General features: G+C 44.1%; 1 protein-coding gene across 5 annotated transcripts in view; it reads right to left on the reverse strand.

The window, feature by feature from the left end:
• Positions 1 to 23,212, reverse strand: part of LOC144817695 (long-chain-fatty-acid--CoA ligase ACSBG2-like) — a 607,186-nt gene that overhangs the window by 198,631 nt on the left and 385,343 nt on the right. For 4 of the 5 annotated variants that reach the window (XM_078674444.1, XM_078674446.1, XM_078674448.1 and 1 more), the window contains 2 exons: positions 19,934 to 20,220; positions 16,328 to 16,416 (listed from right to left, as the gene is read on the reverse strand). In XM_078674444.1, the coding sequence (XP_078530570.1) occupies positions 16,328 to 16,416; positions 19,934 to 20,220 (376 nt within the window). The remainder of the gene's footprint in view (positions 1 to 16,327; positions 16,417 to 19,933; positions 20,221 to 23,212) is intronic. The other variant, XM_078674447.1, reaches the window with a different exon arrangement.

Consider the following 23,212-nt stretch of genomic DNA (forward strand, 5'->3'; position numbering starts at 1 on the left):
TGTCGAGTAGGGATCAGGCATGAGGAATATCCGGAGTAATGTCGAGCAAGCACCAGTAATGAGGTGGATCCAGAGAAATGTCAAGCAGACACGCTATGAAGTGGATCTAGTAATGTAGAGCAGGGGCCAGTTATGAGGTGGATTCGGAGTAATGTCGAGCAGAGACCAGACATGAGGAGGATCTGGAGTAATGTCGAGCAGGCACCAGTAATGAAGTAGAGCAGGTACCAGATATGAGGTTAATCAGGAGTAATGTCCAACAGGCACCACTAATTAGGTGGATCCGGAGTAATGTCGAGCAGGCACGTTATGAAATGGAACCGGAGTAATGTGGAGCAGGTACCAGATATGAGGTGAATCTGGAGTAATGTCGAGCAGGCACCAGAAATTAGGTGGATCCGGAGTAATGTTGAGCAGGCACGCTATGAAGTGGATCCACAGTAATGTGGAGCAGGTACCAGATATGAGGTGGATCTGGAGTAATGTCGAGCAGGCACCAGTAATGACGTGGATCCGGAGTAATGTGGAGCAGGCACGTTATGAGGAGGAACCGGAGTAATGTGGAGCAGGTACCAAATATGAGGTTAATCTGGAGTAATGTCGAGCAAGCACCAGTAATGAGGTGGATCCGGAGTAATGTCGAGCAGGCACGTTATGAAGTGGAACCGGAGTAATGTGGAGCAGGTACCAGATATGAGGTGAATCTGGAATAATGTCGAGCAGGCACCAGTAATGAGGTGGATCTGGAGTAATATCGAGCAGGCACGTTATGAAGTGGAACCAGAGTAATGTGGAGCAGGTACCAGATATGAGGTGAATTTGGAGTAATGTCGAGCAGGCACCAGTAATGAGGTGGATCCGGAGTAATGTCGAGCAAGCACGTTATGAAGTGGATCCGGAGTAATGTTTAGCAGGTACCAGAAATGAGGTGGATCTGGAGTAATGTTGAGCAGGCACCAGTAATGAAGTGGATCCAGAGTAATGTGGAGCAGGCACGTTATGAAGTGGACCCGGAGTATTGTGGAGCAGGTACCAGATATGAGGTGAAACTGGAGTAATGTCGAGCAGGCACCAGTAATGAAGTGGATCCGGAGTAATGTCGAGCAGGCAAGTTATGAAGTGGAACCAGAGTAATGTGGAGCAGGTACCAGATATGAGGTGAAGCTGGAGTAATGTCGAGCAGGCACCAGTAATGAGGTGGATCCGGAGTAATGTCGAGCAGACACGTTATGAAGTGGATCTGGAGTAATGTAGAGCAGGTACCAGATATGAGGAGGATCCTAAGTAATGTCGAGCAGGCACCAGCCATGAGGTGGATCCGGGGAGATATGTCGAACAGGGACCAGCTATGAGGTGGATTTGGAGTAATGCTGAGGAGTACTCATTTCCCAGATGTCACTATTCTTTCTGTTCATTTCTCCATTAGGAGAGCAGTGTTGAAAAGACTCTGGTTTGCCTCTGACAGCCCAGAAAGCTTTAAACACCCACTACATATGGAGACACAGAACATAAGGTTTTTAGATGTAAAACAGTGTTTGTTGTTAACCTCATCCAGTTTTTTATTAGGAAAATACAGGACTCATAGTAAGCAGTCTCTTTTCTTGCCATTTATTGCATACAACCTTTAAAGTACCCTACATTTTCCATAATCCTGCTCCCTATAGGCAGGAAGTAACAGCATAGAGAAAATACAACAACCCACTATAAGTAACGGCAGTCTATCCAACCTGTCCTCTTTTCTTGCTCCTTGAGTTAAGTACATGTTGCACCTATGCATACATGCTAACATTTTAGAAGAGGAAAGTGGGATATTTAGAAAAAGTAATTGGGAGACTTTATTTCTTCCATCGACTTCTATTTACGCCAGAATTGGGTCTATTGTCATGTATGGAACTGCTGCAGGATCGGATATTAGAAATACAAATATACCTTCTTAGGTCTCGGCTAGTGTAGGCTGTGCATGCGCAGTCTCGCTGGCGAGATCTTATGTCTCAGAGTAGCGAGGTTTAAACCCGCCCCTCTTCTCCATTGGCTGGCCTCCTAAACGGCGGCCAGCCATTGGAGAAGAGGTCCCTGTGACGATCTCTTTTCTCTGTAAGCCCCGTCCTTTTCGGATTGAGAGGCGTGTTTTTTTCGTTTCTTTCTCTGAAGAAAAACACGCCCCCAATCCGAAAAGGACAAGGCTTACAGACTCCTGCTGCCCGTCTGCCCGCCTCTTTGTGTGTTTGTTTTTGTTTGGCTGTCACTGCAGAGTTAACTTTTGCTGTTTGACGTCATGACAACTCCCTGGAAGTGTGCGGCAGATGCGATCATTGCTGCCACAGTGGGAGAGGAGTGGGTGGGGTAACGCGAGCTCCAGTGACTCGTGCGGCGATCACCCCCGCAGGAGCAGCACTTTCCCTTTGACCCGCTCCCTCTCTTCTGCTCCGTGGCAGCCCATCTCCCTCCCTCCCTCTCCCGCTCCTCAGGCCGGCCGCCATGTTACTGGGGAGATTGCAACTGCAGCTCCGAGGGGGACCTGCTGTCGCTGTCCTTCCTGCGGAGCTGGGAGCGCACCACGCACCGGAGAGGGGAATGAAAGGAGGTGGGCAGGAAGGTGCAGCAACCCTGGGAGCAGCGAGTGCAGCACGCGACCCTCTGACCTGCAGAGCCCGAGCCGGCGCTGAGTCTCTCCTGGTCACTGGCGCCGGGGCAGGCGCAGTTTGTCACTGTTTGTGTGGATTGTTGTCTGGCTTCTTGGCGCTGGCCGGGCGGCGCTGCCAGGGAAGGCTGCGCTAAGATTTCCCCGGGCTGCCGCTGAACTGGATCTGATGAGCTGACTGCCCCGTCCACCAGCGCAGCGCCTTCCCGCGCCCCGAGTGCTGGCTCGGCCAAGCTTTCCCTTTTCATTTCCTGGATTGCAAGCGCTGTGATTGCCCCGCACGCAGAATCCCGGGGGGGAGGAACATATGTGACCCCCGGCCCGCAGCTTGGATAACGGAGGTAAGCTCTCCCTCCACCCCGTGCCTCCTTGTTGAGTGCTTGCTTTTCTTACCTCTGTTCTCTCGTGATTGTTTTTCTGCCCTCTGTTCCCTCGTTGTGATTCTGCCCTCTGTTCCCTCGTTGTGATTGTTTTTCTGCCCTCTGTTCCCTCGTTGTGATTGTTTTTCTGCCCTCTATTCCATCATTGTGATTCTGCCCTCTGTTCCCTCATTGTGATTCTGCCCTCTGTTCCCTCGTTGTGATTCTGCCCTCGATTCCCTTGTTGTGATTGTAATTCTGCCCTCTGTTCCCTTGTTGTGATTGTTTTTCTGTCCTCTGTTCCCTCGTTGTGATTCTGCCCTCTGTTCCCTCGTTGTGATTGTTTTTATGCCCTCTGTTCCCTCGTTGTGATTCGGCCCTCTGTTCCCTCATTGTGATTGTGATTCTGCCCTCTGTTCCCTCGTTGTGATTGTTTTTCTGCCCTCTTTTCCCTCGTTTTGATTCTGCCCTTTGTTCCCTCGTTGTGATTCTGCCCTCTGTTCCCTTGTTGTGATTGTTTTTCTGCCCTCTGGTCCCTCGTTGTGATTGTTTTTCTGCCCACTGTTCCCTTGTTGTGATTGTTTTTCTGCCCTCTGTTCCCTCATTGTGATTCTGCCCTCTGTTCCCTCGTTGTGATTCTGCCCTCTGTTCCCTCATTGTGATTCTGCCCTCTGTTCCCTCGTTGTGATTATGCCCTCTGTTCCCTCGTTGTGATTGTTTTTCTGCCCTCTGTTCCCTCATTGTGATTGTTTTTCTGCCCTCTGTTCCCTCATTGTGATTGTGATTCTGCCCTCTGTTCCCTCGTTGTGATTCTGCCCTCTGTTCCCTCGTTGCGATTGTTTTTCTGCCCTCTATTCCCTCGCTGTGCTTGTGATTCTGCCCTCTGTTCCCTCGTTGTGATTCTGCCCTCTGTTCCCTCGTTGTGATTGTTTTTCTGCCCTCTGTTCCCTCGGTGGGAATCATCCTCGACTCAACGCTCTCAATGATCAAGCAAGTCAACGCCGTCTCCTCTTCCTGGTTCAACACCTTCTGCATCCTCTGCAAGATCTACAGATGGATCCCGACAGATACAAGAAAGACAGTCACCCAGGCCCTTGTCAGCAGCAGACTCGACTATAGAAATGCCCTCTACGCGGGAGCCCCGACCAAGCTCATCAAGCGGCTACAACGCATCCAAAACCACTCGGCACGACTGTTCCTCGATGTACCATGACACAGCCACATCACCCCCCACTTGAGAAACCTGCACTGGCTCCCCATAAACAAGAGGATATCCTTCAAGCTCCTCATCCACGCACACAAAGCACTCACACGACCCGCCCAGCCTACCTCAACAGACGGCTCTCCTTCTACATCCCCAACAACCAGCTGCGCTCTGCCGACCTCTCACTCGCCACCGTCCCGCGCATCCGAAGAACAACCACCAGCGGGAGATCCTTCTCCCACCTCGCCGCCAAAACATGGAACACCCTCCCACTGAGCCTACGACAGACCCAAGACCTGCTGACCTTCAGGAGGATACTCAAGACCTGGCTGTTCGATCAGTAGTACCCCCCCCAGCGCCTTGAGACCCTCGCGGGTATGTAGTGCGCTTTACAAATGATTGATTGATTGATTTTACAATTATTAGGCATTACAAGAATGCTTCTAGATTGATAGAGTTGCCTTCATTCCCCAGACGCCCAACTCTGAGCGTGGTGAAGTGTATTAAGGATTACGTGAAGGGGACTGTGGCCCCGAGAACTTCTGGCCCCTCGAGTATTGATTTTATTATGCAAACCATCCACTCTTTGCACCCGCAACTAAGAAGATGGGTTAAAAGGGTAAAGTTTCTTGCAGGAGTAGTACGGGTTTTTGGGGTGATCGCTAACCCAAGGGGGGACAGGCGGGTGCTGGTGGACAACACTGCTTTTGCGTGCGCTTTTGTTACAAGGGGCCGATTTTGCAGCACTGCTACAAAACCAGCCCCCAGTAACTAAAACGGCCCCCCACCAGTCCAAAACTGGCCCTCACCCTTCCGGCCCACAGTGGAAATGCCCGGTGCCTGATAGGGCCAGTCCGGCCCTGATCTAAAGTGTCAACATTTATGACCTATTACAACAAGCCATTTTAGTGTGTGACAGTGACAGCTATTTATATGCTTTAAACCTACTCAATGTGAGCCTCCTGTCTTGTAATAAAATGTCAGTTTTTCCCAGCCAGTTGGTGAAGCAGAAGCCTGATTGTATTAAAGACACAGAGGTGAATATTATCCCATCACTGAAGGTGTCTGCCTGCCGTGACGATGGTGGGAGTGGCTTGTGTGTCGTAGTCCTAGCGCCAATCGCGACTAATGTGACAACAGCCTGCGATACCATGAGGTGTGTGTTACATCTTGCTCATGCTTTACATTTCCCTTACTTAGTTTCCCCATTGCTTAGCCACTGCATGTAATAGAATGTCTGATGTCATACTAGAATGTTAAGTACCTGACTGCTCTAGGTAGAGACAGTTGATGGCAGACAGGCTGAGCGAGAGAAGATCTGCTCCTGGTGGGACTTTTATCATTATATTTATTGATCTTATAACTTGGATTTATCTACAATAAATCATACCTATTTATACTTACTGGATTCAAGAACATTATATGCTACAAATTGGCGACGAGGGACAGAACTGAACTTATGCGTGGAAGGAAGACGGATTTAATATATTACTACTGCAACTAAGGAACCTTTTAAAGCTGAAAAGAAAAGGTAAATTCATTGAAACGCCCTGGTTAGCCCCACCAGTGTCCCCATTCATCTGGACAGCCTCCCATCCCAGGGTGTTTGACTTCAAACTGCGTGATTTGGCCTGAAGACAGCCTGCCATCCCAGAGTATATGATTTCAAACTGCGTAATTTGTTGACAGCATTCAAAAGAATCTCTAAACAGCTGCAAGTTAATTTCGTTTAAACAACGTTTTTATTTCAATCTGAAAGACAGCGCGAAGGCAAGCTGCAGTGAAGTGTAGAGTTAAATGATCACTAATTAATGCGCTCTGCATATGGACTTTCTGGATGAGCGCCCCAGTGCTTACAGTTTTGCCACGTTTGGGAAATGAACAGTGTTTGAGAAATCGGAAGGTGACGTTTTGTTTTGCCATGTCCCCTGAGAGCGATGTTCTGTCATTGCTGAACAGATTACTGACTGCGGTGTCTGAAGGAACATCGGAAATTCGACTGTTATGGTATATAGAAGCCGAAGTTTTATGGCACAGTTTTGATGCTTCTTTTATACATACTTGCTACTTTTCAACTCTTGGGGCGATTTTTAAAACTAAGAAAAACGACAGCTTACGTGTGCAATGCTTCATGCGCTCACAACGGTCTTTGAGCGTGGTCATCACCATGACAACGCAGAGTTTGTTTGTCTTCTCTCCGTCCATGGAAGCTGCGTACGCAATGAGACGTACGCGACCCAACGCAACGTTATTATGTCATCGGCAATTTCATTTCACTTTGTCCTTAAACCGGAAGTTAATTCCTGTTCCGATAACTTGATATTCCTAAAGTCCGAAGGTATTTGGATGATATTTTATTCTTTTTTGTTGATCTTTGCAGTATGGTAGACTCCATTGAGGAACCCTGGTCCATTAAACTCAACGGACAAATTACTGTTTTGCACACATGTATTTTCGTCAATTTTGGAGCCGCTTTTACAGTGTTAATTGACATAATGAACCATTGTCAACTGTGAGGAAAGTCGAATGGGTGATGCTTTTGAAGTTTTCAGCTGGGAATTTCCGGGTACTTCATTCATAACCTTTACACTGTTTTCAAGGAGGAAATTTCAACGTATTTCTTTATACTGCAAAACTTTATACTTGTTTAAAGGAAGCCATTCTGAGATGTCCTCGGGTGATAAATCGTTCACCGGTGTTTCTGGAAATTAAGATTTTTATTATAACTCGTTTTCAGAGGGAAGGTTCATTTATGTATTTATTGAGATGACACCACTTCATTTTAAATTGCAATGTAATTCTTCCCATGTATATTGAATATGGGAGCCATGTTTATGCTCAACGGATGTTGAGGTGCCCTATCAATTTTATTCAAATTTCTGATTTAGTTATTTATGGAGTAAGCCATTATTATACTATACTTTTAGTTGCAGTGCTCAATTTTTTTTAATTCTCGTGTTATTTACTGATAATTTTAATTCTGATATGCTGATGTGAACCACTATGTGCTTTAATTATTATGAAGTTTTCATTTTAGGAAATTAGTTGTCCCAATGTTGGATTTATTGAATATAAAATTTTGCTGGAGCCACTTCGGTGCTCATGTTTGAGGCACTCCACTATAAATATGTACTTTCTAGGAAACCACTTCGGTGCTCAATTTGAGGTGCTCCATTTTTCTAACTTTAGGCTGTGAAGAGCGGTAGGTTGCTCTATTTTCTTGATATAAACTCTGAGGAGTTTGGTTTTATTGTATGTGTAATTTGCGGAGCCACATCTGTGCTCATTATGAGGTGCTCCATTTGTTTGATATGAACTTTGAGAAGTTCAATTGTTCTATTGTTATGGAGAGCAATAAATTGCTCAAATTGTTTGTATGGACTCTGAGGGGTTCAATTGCTGATGTTTAGAAGAGCCGCAGTTGCTCAATTTTATTGTTATGGACTTTGAGGAGTTCCATTTTACAATGTTGTTAAAGCCACAAGTTATTCTATTGGCCATTATGAACCACACAAGTGCTCTATATTAAGAGGTGTTCATATTGTATTTATTTTGTTGTGAAAAGCCGCAGTTTACTCTATCTGGCTTTTATGTTTCTATTTATATAACCCATCCATCTCATTCTTATGGATGTTATTGTGTTTTTATTCCACATTTTCCATTCTAGTGGATTTTATTAAGTTATGCTTTTATCCATATTTTCCATTCTAGTGGATAATTTTTATTAAGGAAGGAGATGGGGCCTTTAGATTTGAAAGGTCATTAAATATGAAAATGAAATCCTTCTTGCATTTCAACTAATAATTGAGAATCCAATGTAATGTGTTCCTTTGATCATTACATCTTATATTTCAATTGTTATAATTTTATGAATACAATGCAATTTAATTCTAATATATTTATTAATTGTTTTATAAGGAAAGGGGATGTGTTACATCTTGCTCATGCTTTACATTTCCCTTACTTAGTTTCCCCATTGCTTAGCCACTGCATGTAATAGAATGTCTGATGTCATACTAGAATGTTAAGTACCTGACTGCTCTAGGTAGAGACAGTTGATGGCAGACAGGCTGAGCGAGAGAAGATCTGCTCCTGGTGGGACTTTTATCATTATATTTATTGATCTTATAACTTGGATTTATCTACAATAAATCATACCTATTTATACTTACTGGATTCAAGAACATTATATGTTACAGTGTGTTTGAAGGAAGACACGTCTTGGACGCTCTATGGAAGTTCCTCAAGGAAAAGAGGACGCTGGTTGAGTACTTCTGTGATTTCTGTTACTTTTTGTTGTGTTTACGTTTTTATGAACTTTGACCTTCAATCTTCAAGTAAAGCGGACATGCTATGTTGGATGGACTGCCCCTGTTGATAGTGAGTTCTTGTCTTTTTTCCATGTCATTACTTCTGGTCCAGGGCGGCAGGCCTCTGGTAATTGTGGTGTCCGTTGAAGGTGCTGCTCAACACATGGCAGGAAAAGAGACTGTATAATGTGTACCACCTCTGTCTTTAATTAATCAGCACTGTTGACACAAGTGGAGATCTGTAGGTGGGAAGTGATAACTTTAAGCAACCAGCAGAGGGCACTGTAAGCCTACTCTCAGGAACAGTTTGCAGTCAAAGCAAAACAGAGCAAGTCCACATTCCTTTCTACATCCGACACAAAAGGTGCATGATACACAAGAAATACCCAAAGGCAGGTCTGCTGATTGGGCTTAGAGTTTCTGTTTTGCTCCTTTCTTTCTCAAATACGTTAGTAGTGTAAATATAGCATACTTAAAAAAATGGCTTCTAGTGATGTAACAAGATCGAAATGTACTATTTTTAGAAAATGGTGTAGAATGCGGTTAATATGTACAGGGCTATTAATGTTGGTAGGGTTGATTTTAGCTATTATAATTCCTTTTAGGCCGAATTTTGTAAAAGCAAAGGCAAATGAGAGTATGAAAGAAAATGCCTATGAGTCAAAGGGTGAAATAATGCATGTGTATAGACATGAAGTACATCAAGACAATTCAATTAGTGATTATTTGAAGAATATGTTTTCAAAGCTATTATCTGAATATGTGAGAACGATGGAATCTAATGATTGCTACGTCTGTGTGAAATTACCAGCATCTGTATCAGAGGGTGTGATGTACCACCACCTTCCATTAACATATGGGGTTACATCTAGTGTATTAGATAGTTTATTTTACATAACAGGTAAATTAGAGTATTATTATTCCAATTCTGATGATGTTTTTGCGACATTGAAAATTGTGGCTGAATTGAATCAAATCAAACCTGCAAAGGTTTTCGGAGAATATTTTTGGGAAACACAAGAACTGACCCATGACTATGTGTTCAAACATAATTTGACTTGTAAAATGAGAATCAAGGAGAATGCCTTTTTGGATATGGTAGAGGAAAGAAGGAATCAATACAAAAGGAAGGACAAAGGAAAGAAATATAAATCCACAATGTGAACATTTGAGGATGATGATATAGAGGGACATAATGTGAATGTGGCTATAAATATAGATACATCATTATTAGGTAAATTATGTATTCGAAGAGATAACACTGTGTATGATAATTATTTTGTGGGAGCAAGTCAATGTGAAGATACATATATTATAAAAGGGGGCTGGGGATTTAAACGAGGTGATGATCCAGTTTTCCCTGGCATATATTTCTTATGCGGGAACAAAGCTTATTATAGATTGCCTGATCAGTGGTATGGGTCCAGTTATGTAGGCTTGGTCTTTCCTAAAATTGTTCATGTAGATAGAGGAACTAATAGAATTCATGAGATAGGTAAACCTTTAAGTCGTAGAAGAAGGAAAAGTGTAATAGAAATAATAGGTGATGTTTTTGGAGAATTGATACCAGCAGTGGGTATATCGTTTAATATAAACAGAATTCGGAAATAGTCAACGATAGTAGATCATTTGTCAACAGAATGGTAAACACAGAAATGGTGGCTATGAGAGCTATGGTGCTGCAAAATTGACTTGCTCTTGCTATCATTTTGGCAAAAGAGGGAGGAGTCTGTGGAATTTGGAAGATATAGCATTGTTGTACATACATTCCTGATAAAAGTCAAAACATTGAAAGATGTATTACAAATCTTACAGAATTGCATAAAGAAATTATACCACTGAGGTTGACCGTAGAAGTTTTATAACAGTTAAGAAATGGTTTTATGAAATAGGTAGATCCATAATAGGGAAAGTATTAATTCCAGTTACATTATTTTAGTGATAATTTTTGTCTTAAGATTAAGTTGTAAGCTTACAAAAAGAGGAAACCTTAAAAGGTCTATAAGAAAGGAATTTGAAGAGAGACAAGAAAGAGAACGTTGAAATGGAAGAATTTAATGAGAAACTTTATCAAGATTGAAAGAAAATGGAAGAAACTAGAGTATAACTCATACTAATTAAAAGAATTTGAAACATGTTTTGAAAGTTTTATGAACATTTTTGGGTGTTATTTGGTGATAAATCACCAAGGGGGGGAGTTGATGGAGCGAGGGTGAAAACAAACATTTTTGTATACCCCTCGTGAAGTTGGCTTGCCATAACTGTAATATGTATTAATCATGTGGTTTTAAAATTAACCAACGTAGAATAGAAAGCACATACACAAATACACACGGGATACTAAAATGCTTGCGTTGCAAATCTAATCCATTGATTATGTGAAGTCGTTTTACTAATATAGTGCGGAAATGCTATAATCTAATGAAATGCTATGCATGTAAGCTTCCTAAATGTATAATTGTGGCAGAAATGATGGAGAATGGTAAGAAAACAATGCATATGTGTAGCTTTAATGATAGGTAATAATTAAAAGGGTTATCTTAGGATGGGGGAGGTAAACAGAAGGGCTATACTTCGAAATCTAACGTTTAATTTTGTTTGTTTCTATAATAGTTCCCATTATGGCCCATGTGGTCTAAAATAAAATGGAGGGTTTGCGAGACTCCGAAACAGTGGGTTTCTACGCATGCACGACTATGCTCGAGAGATGTGCAAGCAGTCTGTGCCTGTGCAGCGTGGGTCAAGGTCAGCGTGGCCTGAAGAGCAGAATGGTGCCAAGATTGAGATGTTCGAGTCATGATCCTGAGAAAGTTAGGTGAAGTGACAAGTTAAAGGACACGAGTGAAAAAAAAATTAATAATGAACAATCAGAACTTTATTGTGATCATAACAATGACTTGGCGGAAATATGGACAATGAGAAGATGAGGTGATCCTTACCCACCCCTTGAATGGACCAATGAAAGTTGAGCGTGGACCCTAAAAGTAAAAAAATTTAGATAGATAGTCAGGGAAAAGGGTATAAAAGAGGATGTTTGGAAGTGGAGAAAAAAAGCATGCTTTTGAATTTACTTTTTGCACCACGACATGCTGACGGACTGATTGATTTTTCCATGGTGCAAAGACTTTGATATTTTCTTGACTTTAACTTTTGATGGTAACGGAGTCCAGATGGGAGGTGAACATCAAGAACGACGAACAGAGAGGCTGTTTTTGGGAACTTTTCTATGCTTACTCTGAGTTCCATTTGCTGGGATCCTTGTTACTATGTCTTTGACTTATTTTTCTCAACGATTCTGCTAATAAATGTAAACTGTTTAAAATTGATCTTCTTTTTTTTAGGTGAATTTAGAATGTCTAATGGCTATTGAATTAAGGATAAATAAAATAGGGTTATGCTAGGAGAATACATCTTTTAATAAAACTTAAATAAATGGAGAATGAAGCTGGTGTTGTTTATTTATTTATTTTAGTTTTTATATCGCGCCAGAATCGACCCCAATGGGGTATCTCCGCGCTTTGCACGCCGGGATGGTAAGGTTTGTACCTCTGTAGATGAGCTATGGGCCATTATTCTTCCAGGAACAAGGTTGTTTTGAGCGTTTTCCTGAAGGATATGTGATTGGTGTTTTGTCTGAGACTAAGGGGCAGTTTATTCCACAAGGTTGGCCCTATAAGAGAGAGGGCTCGGCCACCTTGCCTGGTCTTCTTAATGAGCGGGGTTTTTAATAACAGTTGGTTATTTGATCGAAGAGGGCGATCAGGTTTATAGAACTGGAATTTTTGGGCCAGGTATTTGGGGCCATCTCCAAAGAGGCATTTATGGACAGTGCAGCAGATTTTAAACTTAATGCGCTGCCGTATCGGTAGCCAGTGGAGTTCTCTCAAAAGGGGCTTAGAGGGGGTTCTTGTGGGAGCGTTAAGGATTTGTCTTGCCGCCGTGTTTTGGACCACCTGTAACCGGTTTAAAGCATCCTCATTAGCTAGTATCAGGAGCCCGTTACAGTAATCCAGCCGGCTTATCACCAGGGCCTGTACAAGGGTCTTTCTATGCGTATCAGGCAAAAGAGGGAAGACTCGCCTTAACAGGCCAATGGTGCGGAAGCATGCCCCAGAGATGAAATTTGCATGTTCCTTTAAGGTTAGATTTTGGTCTAGCTTCACACCCAAGTTTTTTACGGTCAGCTTTGGGCAGGGTACTGGTCCCAGGTCCAGAGGCCATCAGTCGGGAGACCAGAGTATGGTAGCTTTCCCAAAAAGCCTTACCTCCGTCTTCCCGACATTGCATTGGAGGCAGTTGGAGGCCATCCAATTGGACACTGCCCTAATGCCCTCAGCAAAGTTTTCCTTAACATCCAAGTTAAGAGAATGGAAAGGGTAGAGGAGTTGGGTGTCGTCAGCATAAGACACCGGTGTGAATCCATACTTCCTCACGATCTCAGCGAGGGGGGCCACGTACACATTAAACAATGTGGGGCTTAGGCAAGAGCCCTGTGGCACCCCCTTCGTGAGCACCCTTGAGGTGGAACGATAGGGGCCCAAGCTGACAGATTGTGATCGCCCGGAAAGGAAGCTCTCCAGCCATGACAGAGCCTGTCCTCCAATACCCACTCCCTGCAAACGGCCCAGAAGTATGTCGGCCAAAGGCGGCCGACAGGTCTAACAGCACCAGAATCATTGAGCCTCCTCTATCCTGTGACATCTTGATGTTATCAGTCACGGAGAGGAGTGCTGATTCGGTGCTGTAGTTGGGCCTGAACCCAGATTGTGAATGGTCCAGGCCCCCTGTCGCCTCTATGAAACTGGAGACATGGATGTTAACATGTTTCTCAGCCAGTTTGCTCAGGAAGGGTAATAGAGAGATGGGACGGAGGTTGGAAAGTTCCGTCCAAGGTAAAGCTGAGTTTTTCCGTATGGGATTCACTATTGCCTCTTTCCATTGCTGGGGGAGTTGTCCTTCTTTGAAGGAGAGGTTCAAGATTTTATAAATGATTGGGCATAGTGTCTTGCTCAAAGTGGTCATTAGTCTTGCAGGAAGCAGATCAAGGGGGGAGCCTGTTTTCATGTTGTTTAAAAGTGACATAATGTCACTATCAGTAGCTTCAGGAATGTCAAGAAAGGTGTCCCTTTGTGTCTCCAGATGGAGGGTACTTGGGGCCTCAATGTCCATAGGGCATTTGGCCGAGGTGATTTTATTGTAGATAGTTTCGATTTTATCCTCAAAAAATTGAGAGATGTTGTTACACAGCTCTTGGGAGAATGTGTCGGGCTTTCACATACCAAAGGGTTGTTGTCCATTAGTTAACTTTTACTAGCTGATCCATTGACCAAATAGTGGGGTGTTTTAATGTTTCTTAAGAGTAAAACCATGGTAAATCCAATAAACTGCAAGTGTATATAGTGTATCAAATTTAGTTTAATTAGATGAAGTAAGACACTCCGCTAAAATCCAGCATCTCTGATTTGTGTGAATGAATGACTCGCGGTGTCATGGGCCCCACCGAAGAATAGAGTGTGATAGCTCATAGGATATATAGTGATGGTTTGGAGGTTTGGTTTGGAGCTGCGCTGGATCACTACCATTATTAATGCTCTTTTTAGGACAGGTGTATTCAGCAGAAACTGGAAATCCACATAAAAAACCCAATCTTCATACTCCAGATGCAACAACTACAGACCCATCTCCAGGCTTCCATTTGCAGCCAAAATCATTGAACAAGAAATGAAGGGCCAACTTTCTACATTTGTGGATAATCATCATCTATGCTGGACAATACCCAGTTCGGGCTCCGTACGGGGCGTTCCACGGAATCTGGCCTTATTGTAGCCACCGACATGGTCCGGGTGATTGTAGACTGTGCTGCCCTCATCCTACTAGATTTGACGGTGGCCTTCGATTCGGTGAGCTGGGACCTGTTGATAAACGGGCTAGAAGAACCAAGGATAGGGCGAACGGCCCAGTCATTACTTAGATCCTTCCTAACGAAGCAAGTAGAAATCGTTTTCCTTGAGGAATCTTAACCTTTCTCTCTCCCATGAGGTGTCCCCCAGGGCTTGTCGTTATGCCCTACCCTCTTTAACACCTATGTTACCCTGCTAGCGGCCCTTGTAAAATCTTTTGGGTTGTCGCTGGTTTCATATGCCGAAGACACCGAGATAATAATCTCACTTTCTAGCAAAGCCCAGGCATGAATGACACCTTCCCCAGCTGCACGCGTCTATGGATGGGTAACCGCTGCCTTAAGTTGAGTTCTCCAAATTCCTAACCATTCTTTTTAGGGATAATCCCTCCTTTTGGAACCCATCATGGTGGCCAGAGCAGCTTGGCTCGCTCCCAGTACCAGTAAAAAAAAAAAGTGGAAATACTAAGTGACAACAGACTGACTTATAAAGAGCAAGTAAACAAGGTGATCTCCACATCATTCTACATGCCTCACATTATTAGGAAAATTGCTCAATCTCTTCCATCTAACTTGTTAAAGATGGTTGTTCTGGCCCTGGTAATGGCCAGAGTGGATTACTGCAATGGGCTTTATCTGAATCTACCCAAACTAGCTCTGAAGATTCTTCAAATGCTTCAGAATTTGGCAGCAAGAAAGTTGCTGAATATCCCTGGATTTCCGTCTGTCTCTCAGGCTTTCTCAAGCCTGCACTGGCATCCTATTCAAATGTGGATAGTTTGTAAAGCTTTTTGCATCACTTACAAAGCGCTCCAGGGCTGTGGCCCAGCATTTTTGAGAGATAAACTTAGAAAGTATGTTCCGATGAGAACTCTCCACTCCAGCTCAGCCATGAGCCTGTAGTTCCTTCCTACACACTTTCCTCATGGGAAGGTAGGAGCTTTGAAGTGAATGACACACAGCATTGGAACATGCTCCCTCTTGACATTAAGACCGCACCATCTATAGAGCTTGACTGCGGCCCTCCCGGACTTGCACAAGGTGTGACCATGCCCCAGCTGACTTTTACCATATGGTCTGGCAGTGCCCCACCATTGCGTCATTCTGGGTGGGTATGGAACTAGAGCTTACACAGACCTTGGGGTGGGTGGTTCCTCATGACCCGCTACATTTGATTTTGTTGTGTTTGATGGCCTGGAGGGTTCTTGGGTCGATAAAACGCTTTCTTGGGACCGCAGTGGTGTGGCAAAACAGGATATTGCGGCAGTCTGGTCACAGGCCAAGCCCCCTGCTGCACGGAAGTGGTGACGGGGGTGGACTGGTGCAGGGCCCAAGAGGAACCCCTCTTTGAGGCCCCGGGATGCAATGAACTGTTCGAAAAGTTCTGGGGTAAATGGTTCAATCTATTGTCTTGATTGGTGTATGTGTTTCTTTGTATCGTGATAAGCTTGCACAAGAACCTACCCTGGAGCCTGATACACAGGTTTATGTCATCACCCCTACTGTTAATAATCATCGAGGTAATGTGCTTGATTTTGCTGTCAATGTAATTGTGTGGTTTCTTTTAAATATCAATAAATTTGATTATCAAAAAAAAGACCGCTCCATCTCACCTGACATTCGGCAAATCTTTCAAAACCTGGCTGTTCAGGAACTAACACTTATGGTCACTCCCTTGCTGAGTTGCACAGCGCCAAGATGCCTCAGGGCAATGGTTTGTGCTTTACAAAAATCAAATCAAATAAAAAATACCAATAAAATAGATTGCTCCATTCAACCTCAAGATTCCTGGAATAAAGACTAGTCTTTCACATAACCCCTTCAGAGTGTGATGATGTTGGCAATAAAAGCGCCAGAATATAACAACTGCTAATGTACTCTTTTCTGGTTCACAATAGATCATTGGGGTCTTACCCTGCCATGATGGCTCCGAGATTAGAAATGTGCCATTCGGGAGAATTGAAGCCAAGGATCCCCACGCCGCGGAACGGCTCCAAGCCGAGCTGTGGAAGTAAAGCAGACAAGCAGATACTGGCATTATTGAAGCTGTGGGGTAAACACACACACCAAAAGATAAGCATTGACCTCCATATGTTTCAAACCCAACTCAACTGTTCAGACTTTTGGGAGTAGCCGGGAATCAAGAATATTCCATTTAGGTATATTTATAGTATCATTAGCCTGTAACCGTGCTGGTGGCCGGTCTGTACCAACCATTGTGCATCCTGTGTAAGCCATAGTAGACAGTTTAAATAATACAGGACCCATTAAAACACGAATGCACAATCCTCGCTCTGTCTTCCGGTATACCTTGCTCGCCAACCGTTGGCCAAAACAGAGTCATACGGTCTTCAGAATTCCCCTGGCAGCCATTGGCTGTCATCAACTCTGACTCTCTGTACACACCCCGACACCTGAGCCCAATCGATCTGCCCAATACTGAATCCGCTATTACCATGCAAGAGTATCAATTCAGTGGCTCAGGTGTGCTCCCAACGCACCCACCAGTGCCCAAAGGATGAGCCATCAGAGAAGACAAAAATTCCCAGTAACCATAATTAAATGTGACAAACACATGTGGATTCCTGTCACCCAAACATGTGTGGATTCCTGTCACCCAAACACATATGGATTGCTGTCATCCGAACACGTGTGGATTCCTGTCACCCAAACATGTGTGGATTCCTATCACCCAAAAGTGTGGATTGCTGTCACCCACACATGTGATGATTCCTATCACCCAAACATGTGTTGATTCCTATCACCCAAACACATTTGAATTTCTGTCACCCTAACGTGTGGTTTCATGTCACCCAAACACGTGTGGGTTCCTATCACCCAAATATGTGTGGATTGCTGTCACCCAAACACATGTGGATTTCTATCACCTAAACATGTGTGGATTCCTGTCAACCAAACATGTGTGGATACCTGTCACCCAAACACATATAGATTGCTGTCATCCAAACACGTGTGGATTCCTGTCCCCCAAACACATGTGGGTTCCTGTCACCCAAACATGTGTGGATTCCAATCACCCAAAAACGTGTGGATTCCTGTCACCCAAACATGTGTGGATTCCTGTCACCCAAACATGTGTTGAGTTCTGTCACCCGAACATGTGTGGATTCCTGTCACACAAACACGTATAGATTGCTGTCATCCAAACACGTGTGGATTCCTCTTCACCCAAACATGTGTGGATTCCAATCACCCAAACACGTGTGGATTACTGTCACCCAAACACGTGTGGATTCCTGTCACCCAAATATGTGTGGATTCCTGTCACCCAAACATGTGTGGATTCCTTTCACCCAAACATGTGTGGATTCCTGTCACCCAAACGTATGGATTGCTGTCATCCAAACACGTGTGGATTGCTGTCACCCAAACACATGTGGATTCCTGTCACCCAAACACCTCTGGATTCCTGTCACCCAAACACATCTGGATTCCTATCACCCAAACAAGTGTAGATTCCTACCACCCGAACATATGTAGATTCTTGTCACGCATACACATTTGGATTCCTATCACCTAATCATGTGTGGATTCCTATCACCCAAATGTGTGGATACCTATCACCCAAACGTGTGGATTCCTATCACCCAAACATGTGTGGAATTCTGTCACCCAAACATGTATGGATTCCTGTCACTCAAACACGTGTGGATGCCTGTCACCCAAACATGTATGGATTGCTGCCATCCAAACACGTGTGGATTGCTGTCACCCAAACACGTCTGGATTCCAAACACCTAAAAATGTGTGGGTTCATATCACCCAAACATATGTGGATTCTTGTCACCCAAAAGCATTTGGATTCCTATCACATAAACATGTGTGGATTCCTATCACCCAAATTTGTGGATTCCTAACACCCCAAACGTGTGGATTCCTATCACCCAAACATATGTGGGATTCTGTCACCCAAATATGTATGGATTCCTGTCACCCAAATATGTATGGATTCCTGTCACCCAAATATGTATGGATTCCTGTCACCCAAACATGTGTTGATTCCTATCACCAAAAAAGGTGTTGATTCCTAGCACCCAAACATGTGTGGAATTCTGTCACCCAAACATGTATGGATTGCTGTCACCCAAACATGTATGGATTCTTGTCACCCAAACATATGTGGATTCATATCACTCAAACACAATTGGATTTCTGTCACCCTTACATGTGTGGTTTCCTGTCACCCAAACATGTGTGGGTTCCTATCACCCAAACATGTATGGATTGCTGTCATCTAAACACATGTGGATTGTGATTACCTAAACATGTGGGGATTCCTGTCACCCAAACATTTATGGATTGCTGTCACCCAAACACATGTGGATTTCTATCACCCAAACATGTGTGGATTCCGGTCACCCAAACACGTATAGTTTGCTGTCATCCCAAAACATGTGGATTCCTATCACCCAAAAGTGTGGATTCCTATCAACCAAACATGTGTGGAATTCTGTCACCGAAACATGTATGGATTCCTGCGCCCAAACATGTGCTGATTCCTATCACCCAAACATGTGTGGATTCCTATCACCCAAACATGTATGGATTCCTGTCACCCAAACGTGTGTGGATTCCTATCACTCAAACATGTGTGAATTCCTGACACCCAAACATGTGTGGATTCCTATCACCCAAACACATTTGGATTCCTGTCACCCAAACGTGTGGATTCCTATCACCTAAACATGTGTGGATTCCTATCCCCCAAACAAGTGTGGATTCCTGTCACCCAAACATGTGTGGATTCCTGTCACCCACACATATGTGGATACCTGCCTCCCAAACATATGGGGATTCCTGTCACCCAAACATATGTGGATACCTGTCACTCAAACATGTGTGGATTCCTGTCACCTAAACATATGTGAATACCTGTCATCCAAACATATGGGTTATTCCTGTCACCCAAACATATAGGGATACCTGTCACCCAATCATATGGGGATTCCTGTCACCCAAACATATGGGGATTCCTGTCACCCAAACATATGTGGATACCTGTCACCCAAACATGTGTGGATTCCTGTCACCCAAACATATGGGGATTCCTGTCACCCAAACATATGTGGATACCTGTCACCCAAACATATGGGGATTCCTGTCACCCAAACATATGTGGATACCTGTCACCCAAACTTATGGGTTATTCCTGTCATCCAAACATATGGGGATACCTGTCACCCACACATGTGTGGATTCCTGTCACCCAAACATATGTGGATTCCTGTCACCCAAATATATGGGGATTCCTGTCACCCAAACATATGGGGATTCCTGTCACCCAAACATATGTGAATACCTGTCACCCAAACATGCGTGGATTCCTGTCATCCAGACTTATGGGGTTTCCTGTCACCCTCCTAAGGACAAGCTCAAACTAGAAGAAACTGAAAGGGACATCTCCATCTCAAGCAGCCTGGCCATGCCTCCTGAGCTCTACGTTAAAGGGTGGTCCTCAAGCGTCCTTATATCACTCCGGTGTTGGTGGCACCACCTTACCCGCAGGAAGCTCTTGGCTGCAGCCCGGCACTGGTTGTAATATTGGAGGTATGTGGTGGTTTCCCACTGCCCATCTCTCTTCACGGCAAATGCCACCTTGTCGCTGTACTGTTGCACCGTCTGCCGGAACATCTGGAGTGTGGTCATGGGTGGCAGGGCGCCTGCACCCGTCTCGTCCATGCGCAGCCGGACAGCGCCATCACACTCGGTTGTCCAGAAGCTGTCGGCCGGAGCCAGCTTGACCTCTGTGCCTTCATCCTCCTCGAGATCTACAGAGGTCATGTCTACTGCAAGTAGAAGGAAGAGAGAAGGGAAAGGTTTAGAGCCAGAGCCCACCTGCAAGTATATCTGAAGTAAGGTGCTCACAAGTGCAGCTCCCTCTTCAAACAAGTTGCTCTTTATCATCCATTCTGTACATTTGTAGAGTCGTAGTTTTGTGTTTAAACTCTGGTGGTATTTCCAGATTAAAATCAGATATCAGTGTGATATAGACTGATTGGAAAGGAAACAATATCTTCATTTCACCAGTTCAATACTGCTAAGGACAGAAATATTGGTGGATAAAAATGGTCCCCTTGGGTGCTATTTTGAAAAATACAACCTCAGGCAGGGAATGTTTTCTGTACACATTGCTCTAGATTTACTCAATTTTCAAGCTGTTCAGAGTAGCAACCTCATTTTATGAGCTCAATTGTGCAAGGGGGGAAGGCAGCCCTGGCACTTTAACAAGACATGCAATGCACAGACTTGCACCATGGTGCACAAGTGAGGCTGCACTGTCTTGTGTAAGATTTGTCTGGAAACATAATAAATTCCTGGGTCTGGACAAACTCAGAAGGCTCTCACGCATTGGATGTGTGTTGTACAATGCAGCAAACATAGAATGAGTCCATTGTTAAAAGAAATAAACACATTTCCCCTGTTTTGCAGCTTCAAGTAGTCATTTTTGAGGCTAAGCATGGTCAGGCTACCTTAGAGTCAATGTAGTGTAGTAGTACTTGTATAGCGCACGAATCGACCCCATGAGGGTATCTCGGCGCTTGTACGCATACCGCTGTGGAACCCTTCCTGGCTTTTCCCTGTGAAGTGCCCACTCCTGGGCTCCCCCAAGGTGAAGCAAGGCATCCTAGCGCTGTTGGGGCTGTTGTGGAGATTAAGCAAGCTATTGCCCAGAGTTGCAGAGTGGGATCCATGATTAGAATAGGCACCGAGGCGAGAATTATCAGGTCCGAGGAAATTGAGCCCAAGACCCGCCGAGGCGGAAATTGAAACCTGGTCCCTGGAACCTCTGCATCAGGGTCTGCCGCTCTAACCATTGAGCCACACTTCTCCACTTCTCAATGCTGCATCAAAACCTGCAGGTGCTTGCAGTGACCTGCCCCCCCAGTAAGGCCCCCCTAGAGGCAAAGTAGTACTAAGTGTTTCCTTGCTGTGGAAATTGACACTTTTTCACAGCAAAACACTTTCGCACTTTTTAGTAAATACCATGTACTGCATTACTTCGCTTTGTGTCTCTGTGGGCCAGTGTAAAACCTTGGTGAATATGGGCCAGGGAATGTAAGGCGCACATTCATTATTCTAGAAAGCTTGGAGTGTGTTTTACATGCATCGAATGTCATGTTGAAAGTTGTACAAACATGGACTCATTTTTCAGCTGGACCTTTAATTTTCTCGTATAAACCATTTGTTCAACATTCGAACCCATTTTTGGGTAACCAAAACAGTCTGCTGTAAACAGAGGTAATCCTATACCTATTCCTAGAAACGTTTAAAAGATTTAGGATATACAGTATAACAATGATAAATTGTGTTTGTCAGCAATGTGTTTAGCGAGGATTGGGCGGAGTTTGCGAAGTGACCCAAAAACTCAGCCGCGCTATTCGGAGTTCTGCAAGTGGCAGAGTGCATTAGGTAGCACTGGGTGTTTGTCCCGTGCTGGAAAATCAGCATGAACAGCACCATGCGCAGTGCAAGAGGGCGCTGCTTCTTTCTATTGCTCGAGTAGATGTTCTACTCGAGCAGCAGCTTCCTCAATGCAACCCATTCATCGCCACGAGATGACAGATTCGGACGTCTTTCTCTGCACCCACAAGTGATCGTCGCTGCGACACTCCCCTGCACTCTTCACCAGCTGGTGAAGTGCATTATACTTACCCACTAAACGATTACCCAAAGAACTCAAAAGAAATCCTTGACTGGTGTCGGCTGACACTTTTTACCTTGATAGCGCAATGGATACGCTATAACGATCTCCTCCAGGCTGTCCGCCCCCCTATTCTGTCCTGATGAAGACCCGCCCCGGATGCAATTAAGTGTGCACCACGTCTCAGGGTCGAAACGTCAAGTTATTTACATCAATCCGTCAGTGAAAAGTTACAACAGGCAAAACAAAAGAATACATTTTGTTGTGACCAATGTAACGCATATGGACTGATGATTATTTATACTTTTCAATATTATTTATGTCATGTGCTTTGATCTCTATATATATCACATGTCACGTATCACTTCTAGTCACAAAAAAAAACATGCACTTTATGTATGATTCTTTATCTCCTTGCTTTTGGACAGCTACCACATAAATTGTATCAATACTTGCAAAATAAGAAGTAACTCTTGACTACTAAACAAAGGTGTGTCCTTTTCAAATAATGTTTGTGCATTGAATGTTTCCATATATTGTATGAAGAAACAGACTATTTATATATATATATGTTCTAAGAAATTGTCTCTCTCCTGATAGAACCACTTCTCTTGTACACTTTAGGACCCAGGTTCTGAGGATTACGGGCAAACCCCATTATAACTACTAATCCTCAATGCGAGCGGCAGGTTTCTTAGCACGAGCGGTCGCAACTGTCCGTGACCGCCCGAGTTGAGAAATCTCGCTGGGAGGTGGTCTAGTGTTAGATTTTCATCACTCGCCAACTTAACATCGGTGCCCAAGGACAAAACTCTGATCTGAGAGTGCGTAAAACTCTTCAAACTTCTGGAAAGGTGCGAAGTTTACTTCCAGGCCTAGTTTCAGCACTTGTCTTTTCTAGCTTTGGCCTTCATCAGGGCAGAACATAATGCTACAGCTAACTATATAGTATACTCAATGGATGTGGTCCAAAGGCTCAAGGGTATATAGAAGGAGGGTCACCCTAACTGGCACTGTTTATTTTGTTGAATAGAGGAGATATGTTCAACCCACAGAGAGCACAAGGATTTAGATTTCCAAAGGCTGTCAACCGTAAAGCGGTTTTGAACAAGTAATCAGACTCGTCTTATGCAATC

This window comes from Lissotriton helveticus, chromosome 2_1 (genome assembly GCF_964261635.1).
Source record: "Lissotriton helveticus chromosome 2_1, aLisHel1.1, whole genome shotgun sequence".
Taxonomy (NCBI): Eukaryota; Metazoa; Chordata; class Amphibia; order Caudata; family Salamandridae; genus Lissotriton; species Lissotriton helveticus.